Source organism: Astatotilapia calliptera, chromosome 7 (genome assembly GCF_964374335.1).
Source record: "Astatotilapia calliptera chromosome 7, fAstCal68.1, whole genome shotgun sequence".
NCBI lineage: Eukaryota > Metazoa > Chordata > Actinopteri > Cichliformes > Cichlidae > Astatotilapia > Astatotilapia calliptera.
The window spans coordinates 19,892,487-19,900,566 of NC_137428.1; the positions used below are offsets into that span (position 1 = coordinate 19,892,487).

General features: G+C 41.4%; 1 protein-coding gene across 2 annotated transcripts in view; it reads left to right on the forward strand.

Annotated features, from left to right (window-relative positions):
* pcsk5a (proprotein convertase subtilisin/kexin type 5a) overlaps positions 1-8,024 on the forward strand; it is a 36,500-nt gene extending 28,476 nt beyond the window's left edge. For both annotated transcript variants that reach the window (XM_080303614.1, XM_026173484.2), the window contains 3 exons: positions 3,203-3,303; positions 3,694-3,892; positions 6,990-8,024. In XM_080303614.1, the coding sequence (XP_080159740.1) occupies positions 3,203-3,303; positions 3,694-3,892; positions 6,990-7,462 (773 nt within the window). In that variant the 3' untranslated portion in view covers positions 7,463-8,024. The remainder of the gene's footprint in view (positions 1-3,202; positions 3,304-3,693; positions 3,893-6,989) is intronic.
* Positions 8,025-8,080: the final 56 nt, after the last annotated feature.

Consider the following 8,080-nt stretch of genomic DNA (forward strand, 5'->3'; position numbering starts at 1 on the left):
AAAGACTCTAATCCAGCCCACTGACTGGCTTTTGAAAGCCGGAAGGTATACATTTTGGACTTTTAACTGTATTGTCACAAGCTTAGCAGCTTTGATTACAATTAAATGACTACACAGTTTAAATTATGCTCTCTCGGGGATTAAATATATACTTCTTCTTTACACTGACAGAAAGGAGAGCTTCACTGGTCCAGTCTCCTTAACATCAGAGTGGGCTGTATGTGGCCGACAATGAAAAACTGTTTTGACATCCCTGTTATAAACATAATAACGTGCCATAATTAACCCTCGCGAGTTTGAGAGTGAATAATTCTCACAACATCATGGACCAAAGTTTTAACTGTGATTGATTCAATGAGTGAATCATCCAGCCTTGGTGCATAACTGCAGTGTAGCATTTTAAATAAGAAGCTGTAGTAGGTTTTTTTTTTCCTTTGGGGGGGTGAGTCTCCTGTAAAACATGACACTCCGAATCATTTCTTTTTTATTTTGTTAATGGTAGTTTTCACTCAGTGCTTGGCACCTTACTGAAAAGTTGCTTGGCTCAGAAATGGCTCAGATCGTTCGCCCTACGCTGTGTCATCTTTTCTGTCACAGGAACACGACTGCTGAGAGTGAAAGTCAGTTTCTGATTTGATTGTTTTTTGCGCTGTAGGCAGTTTCAAGATTCAGCACTAAAATCAGAAGGGGAGGAGGAATTTTTATATTTTTCTTTATACTCCCACCATGCAAATCACACTCTGCTCACACACCTCACAGCTGTGAAAAAGAAAGGCCAAAAACATTTTTGTGCCAATTTGTAAACATGCTTTTTAAAACTGTAAAGGACAGCTTAAACCAGCCATTAGCAGCCATTCAGTTACAGTGGTGTGAAAAAGTGTCTGCCCCCTTCCTGTTTTCTTTTTATGTTTGTCACACTTAAATGTTTAAGATCAAAAAAAGACACAAAATGCAGTTAACAAATAAGGTGTTTATTATTAAGGGAAACATTCCAAACCTACGTAGACCACAAGTGACTGCTGTGCACGAATTTTGCCGCACTCATCTTTGCAGGATTGTCGTAATTCAGCCACGCTGGAGGGTTTTCGAGCAGGGTTTTTTAAAAGTCATGCCATAGCAAGTGCCCCACCTGAATGGGACACACACCTTCCAAAAAGTTCAATTTTTGTCTTGTCGGTCCACAGAGTGTAAGAGATTACAGGATGACCCCAACCTCAACAACAGGACCAGTCTCAGCATCGACCAAGTGTGTTTGCTTTTGGAACTGTCTTCATTCCACCTACTTCACATGCAAGGGTCAGTTCTACAGGCAGAAACATGGGTGTGCCATGGGCTCCCCAGTTTCACCCATTTGGCCAATTTGTACATGGAAGAAGTGGAAAAGAGGGCTTTGCTATCCTACCCTGGAACACCACCAAGTCATTGGTTCAGATATGTGGATGACACCTGGGTGAAAATCAAATCTCAGGACCTACCGCAATTCACGGATCACATTAACTCGGTGGACCGACACATCAAATTCACCAGGGAGGATATGAAAAGTGGCAGGTTAGCCTTCTTAGACTGTGAGATTTCCATCAGTAATGGGGGACATTTAAAAGCTGTTGTGTACCGTAAACCTACACATACGGATCAGTATTTAAGCTACAGCACAGAGCAAACACCATCCCCACAGACACACCAGAACATCACATCAAGAAGGCCCTGAGTAAATGTGGTTATCCCAGCTGGTCTTTTGTCAAAGCTGGGAAGGCGCCTAAAGAAAGCTCCAGCCGATCCAGGAGAGAAGGACAACTGCTGCCCAAGCGAAAACCTGTAGTGATCCCGTACGTGTCAGGAGTATCGGAGCATTTGAGATGCATTTTTTCTAAACACCAAGTCTCTGTGGCTTTTAAACCCCAAAACACGCTGCGCCAAAAACTGGTCCACCCCAAGGATCGGGTCCCCCGACACAAACAGAGTAACATAGTGTACGCTGTTAAGTGCCAGGAGGATTGCCAGGATTCATACATCAGGGAAACCAAACAACCTCTGGCGAAGCGGATGGCACAACACAGAAGAGCTATCTCGTCAGGCCAGGACTCTGTGGTCTATTTACACCTACAGGCCAGTGGACACTCTTTCAAGGATGAGGATGTACACATCCTGGACAGGGAGGAAAGCTGGTTTGAGTGCGGAGTCAAGGAGGCCATTTACGTGAAAAGGTAAAGACCATCTCTGGATCGAGGAGAGGGCCTAAGGGTACATCTGTCACCATCTTACAATGCTGTGATTGCAGCCATTCCACAGCTCTCTGTGAATGGTACTCATGGCCATTGATCAGTGGTTGTTGATCAACCAGCCCATTGTTCCTTCAGTGGTGCTGGTTTCACTCATTATGCAAATGTACTGTTTATAAGATTGGGGAAACCTGCAGTCAGCTGAGGCTGAAGAAGTCACTTGGATGAGTGACAAAATGTTTCTCCCACTGAAAACGCCACGTCTAGATGAACAGAATCAACTTTTGGAGGTCCACAGAGTATTTTCCCAAAAGTCTTGGGGATCATCAGGATGTTTTCTGGCACAAAAGAGACAATCCCTTATATTCCTTTTGCTCAGTAGTGGTTTTTGTCTTTGAACTGTGCAGTGCAGGCCATTTAAGCCAGGTCTCTTTCATATGATGGAGCCATGAACCCTGACCTTAGTCATGTGAGCCCTGCAGTTCTGTAGATGGTGTTCTGGGATCTTTTGTGACCTCTTGAATGAGTTGTTGCTGTGCTCGTGGAGTGATTTTAATGGGCCAGCCAAACGGCATGATGTCCGGCTTTTGAGAATCTTCTGATCTGCTCCACTTTGTCAACCAGGTCCTAATTTAGTGATTTCTTGATGAACAGCTGTGGCAGTAATCAGGCCTGGGTGTGGAAACATAGTTTATTTTCAGAAACTGAAAATGAACTCATTGTTTCACACAGCGCCGTGTAGGTTTAGAAGGGGGCAAACCCTTTTTTACACCACTGTGAGTGCAGTTTTTGCTACTTCAACCTTGAGTACCTGGATTAAATTGTTTATAAAAGAATAATGCAAACATTTGAACTTTAAGTTAAATTAAAGAAGGTGGCTGGTGATATTAAAAGTTTGACACAGCATTTTAAGCATTTTTTTGACAGTAATAAAAACACAGAAAATCATCAGGCTAACCCTTTACATTGTCATGTACCTACAGGAAAACTTCCCGAGTCCTGTGACTCCTGCTACCCTGGTTACCTGCTGTCATATGGCAGGTGTGAGTCCATATGCGATAAAGGCCAGCATCCCATAATAAAGGTACCAGCATTTTTAATTTCACAAATATTAACTTTTCATTAAAAAATTAAAAAAACACAAGTACATGTCGTTCAGCAAAATAATTACTTTGAATGCTTTGGCCCCAGGTATCACATAATGTAATTCAGACTGGGTTATTACTGCACCAGGAGAAATCTCAAACATCACAGCGAAAATTATTACTGTGTCACAATTTCTAAATAAACCTCGCAGCTCATGCTGTGAAGCTGTTGATTGAAATTGTTGGACAGGTAGATGAATGTTAATTGACTGTGCTGAGAGGCTGGTTGCGCTTTTATTCAGCATTTTAAAAAAAACTTTTGGAAGCAAAGAATCAGTAGTTATGATGCAAAAATGCTGTAGCTCTGAGTCACCCCTGTCCTTCATCAGGGTTCAAGCCACTCGTGTGAAGACTGTGATAGTTCCTGCCTGGAGTGTCGGGGACCCGGTCCGTCCAACTGCACAGTGTGTTCTGCTCAGGCTATTTTAGAGGCTGGAGGGCGCTGTCTACTTTGTTGCCACCACGAAGATGAAGAGGAAGACACCAAAACCCAGCAGCAAGACTGTTGTAACTGCACAGAGACACGGGGTAGGCTGAACTTCTATCTTGTATGCTGAGAGTTATCATTGTGTTCAGGTTGTAATTTTCTTCCTTAACTCTTTCTTCCCTTGCACGTCTGCTAGAATGTGAGCAGTTTGTGTCATATTTCACGCCTGCTTCCAGAATAAAACAACTGGGAATGGGAACTGTGCATCAGAAGTTAGTGAGAATGATCTCTTCCTACACCGCCTGCTGAGGAAGAACCCAGAACCTATTTAATGGTTGTTATTGATATATTGGGGTGGGTACAGAGGCGGTCCTCTTGGGGGAAAGAGTTAAACTAATAAAGTCTTACAGGTAGGGAGGGAAGATGTTTAGATTAAACTTATCACATCTCTTGACGAGTAAAGGTTGTGGTTAATTACATTTTTCATTAGCGATCAATCTTTTAATTATTTTTTTTGAAATTACAGCAGTTGATTGATGTCTTGGTCTATAAAATGTCCCCCAGAAAAGAGAGATCCTAAAATAACGACCTCAGATCCTCAGGTTTGAAATGATCAGTTAAAGGTTGGACACTTTTCCCATAATGCAGCTGAGTTGCTATTTCATTTAGTTGTTAAGTAAGAGGAGCTATTGGTTGCAGAATTGTTTTTTCCTCTGCTTATATTACTATTAGGTCAATAAAAGACATATTTATTTGTAATTTCAGTTTTGTGTTTAATAACTGAAAAGCTTGGGCTGAGATCAGATCAGTGTTTTGCTCATTGAAGAATATCCCGTTTTGTTGCTTTGAGAAACTCTTGGGTTGCTTTTGCAGTATGCTTTGGTTCATTATCTAGTTGCGCTGAGAAGCACTGCCCAACACTTGCCTGAATCTAAGCAGAGACTACAGCCCTGTACACTTCACAATTCATCCTGATTGCCTGATCACTTATAAACACTAGTGGCCCGTTCCCACTAGCAGCCAAACATGCCCATGCCATAATTTTTCCGTTGACAGGTAATGTCATATGCTTTGGATCATAAGCTGTTTCTCCAGATTTTGTAGCCTCTTTTAGATGTCTAAACTGGCCTTTTTGTTCTTGAGTGTAACCAGTTGTTTCCACCTTGTTGTAAAACCTCTGTTATGCCTAACTCCCAGAGTGTTCTTAAATAGCTTAGATGTTGTGAACATGATTTTCTTAACCATGGAAATAACTCTGTCACCATCTCTTTAGTTGTCGTCTGTGATATTTCAGGCTATTTGGTGTTGCGGAGCTGGCCAATACCTCTGCTTTTTAAGATTGCACAATATTGTTGATTTGCCTACTTGTAGTTTTTTATTTGTGTTTTTCAGCTTAATTATGAGCTCGTTCACTTGCCATGGGCCTAGGGCTGGGCGATATGACCCAAAATTCACATCTCGATATTTTTTAGCTGGATGGCGATATATGATATATATCTCGATATTTTTTTTAAGCCATAAGGTAAGAACAAAAAGAGAGTTCTTAGTCAAAGCTGTGTCCCAGATGTCACACAGGCACTTTTATTAACATACAGCACAGATGTACGTGAAGAAATTACTCAAAAATAAATTATCAGCATTTATTAAATAATAATGCTCCATAAATAAAAGAAAACAATGTTGTTTTTGTGCATAACAAAAAGCTCACAATTGTGCAGTCAAAATGTAAACTAAAAGACGCTGAGCATAATAACAAAGACAGATTTCACAGGTGCTCTGTTCCCAACTTGTACTGCGTGACTGACAGCCTGGAGTTTGAAATCTGCTTCGTAATCATGTCTCTTAACAGGTGCCATTTATGGTGCTTATACACACAAAATACGGTAATATTACGTTGAAGCACAGTACGTATCACTCCGCGAGGCTCCGGACTACGGTAGCCGTAATACTCCGACAATCCATCAAGCGGTGCAGCTCCGTAGCTTACCAAAGTTGAACTAGAACATTTCTTGACAGATTGCTGAGCGCTGTGTTCCACATAAAATCGGTTCGCGGTCAGTAAGCACAACCAGAATTCATACAAAAGGCGCACTATTGATTTTGGAGAAAATGAAAGGATTTTAGGCCATGCATGTCGTTAGCGCGGTTAGCTCGCTAACACGTTGACGCCGTCCAGCCCCACGCACGGGGTGATCCGCGGTAACTCGTTAACGGAGATTTGCCGTGTCCATCTTGTCGTTGCCTGCAGGTGAAGCGATGGGGGAGGGGGAGACGCAAGGCCCAGTAACGTTGAATAGAGACAAAAGTGGACGAAAGACAGGCAAACTTGCGGCTCCACAAGTTATAATTATAACGTAACATATACTATATCGATATAAACGATATTGTCACATATGAAAATATATCGATATTTTTTAAAACCTCGATATATCGCCCAGCCCTATATGGGCCTCATTTTTAATATTACAACGGCAAAACTGCAAAAATAGTCCTAACAAACCAAACAAATTATGGATTTAACTGTAAAATCTGCATTTAATTGAACCATTATCTTTAACGCTGCTGAAACAGAAACAGCATTTTCTGCTGAAAATTTAGTAGACCAGCTCTGACTATGCGTTTTATGAAGTTATTTCAGTAACATTATATTTTCTGTAATTCTGGCATGGCAGGTAGCTCCAAATATGAATGTAGACAGATTGGTAGTAAATTCAATCCTTTGTTGCTGCCATTATAAGCAAAAGAGTGGGGCATAATTTACTCCAAATATTTTTCTCTGGTATTGTTTTTTCTTCCCATGAAACCAAGTTTTACAAACACAAGCTTCTCCGTTGGCTTTTCTTTACAGAGAAGGGTATTTTCTGATGGGCTTGTTAACCTTTTTCCACCAGTGTTTCCAACCAACAGAGCTTCACTTTGATTCAAACTGTAGAAAAGTTCACAGTGAATATCACATTTTTTTACTTTTGGAAACCAGGAGCACCTACAAAAGCTTTCATATTTCACATTTTGTTTCAGATTTTGAAAAGCTCCCTCCAGAGCCACTAAAGACATTCATGGTACTTTTCATTCCAAGGAAATTTCACTGCCTGCACAAAATCTGTTGACTGCCCTTTCAGTTTTATTATCATTAAAGCTCCTGTTCAGGTACCACAGTTACTTTTTGTATCAGTGTCTAAACTTCTGTTTTCTTTCCAGGTGAGTGCATTCTCAGCACCAACTTGGCATTCAGGAATGAGGAGGAAGAGGAGGCCAGAGGTAACCTGACAGTCTTCATTATAGCCTGCGTCCTGCTGGTGCTGGTTCTGGTCACCGTCATTGTCCTTATCAGACATTCCCGCTTGAAAAACGTGCGCTCAGACATCCCTCCCCGCGGCTATGAAAAGCTGGGCTCCGGTGGGGGATACGGAGGCGGCTACAGCTCTGCTTCTTCTTACAGCGGCAGAGCCGGCTCCTCTGGCGGCCGATTTCAGGAGTCCCAGCTGGTCGACCTCAGTGAACGTCGCTCAGGGAATAAGGATGATGACAATGATGACGACGATGATGAAGATGAGGACATTGTTTACATGGGTCAGGATGGCACAGTGTACAGGAAGTTCCGATACGGACAGCTGGGAGAGGACAACGAGGACGAGCTGGAGTACGACGATGAAAGCTACACGTTCCGGTGAACGTGATGCTTTCCATCTCATAAGATTTCTTTTGCAATTCTTTCCTTCTTCGTTTCTTCCCCAGTGCTGTTTGTCTCCCCCTTCCCCCGAGGGACAGAGTCATTTATCCTTTACTGAATGAGCCTGACCAAATGAAACATGAGATGCTGTTCATAATGAGCTCTGTTTTTATAACTGCATTCACACAATGAAATGTGTTGCATTTAAAAACAGTAAAATGTATTTAACACTCCCAAACTTCCTTTTTTTAAAAATAAAATTAACAAAATTAAGCTTTATTCGCCACACCCGGTTTGTAGCACGAAGATTTCTGCGTATCTTTAACATTTCATCGTGGCAGTTTACTTGTTGTGATGGTTTCATTGATCATATTACCATGTATAATTGTGTTGGATTGGGGTTTAAAATTTGATTAATCACCCTGTTTATGTTTGTTTTTCTCTTTTACCCATGTGCTTATTGTTGTTGATATTTAATTTGAGTATGTGTTATCCTGGTTATTCTGTTCAAATAAAGTTTTGCAAACAAATCCATTAGGAATAAAGAGCAACTCGTGACTTCACCAGGTTGAAAGTGGCTGATTTGTAATTTGGCAGACAAAGAAATGATAAAATACAT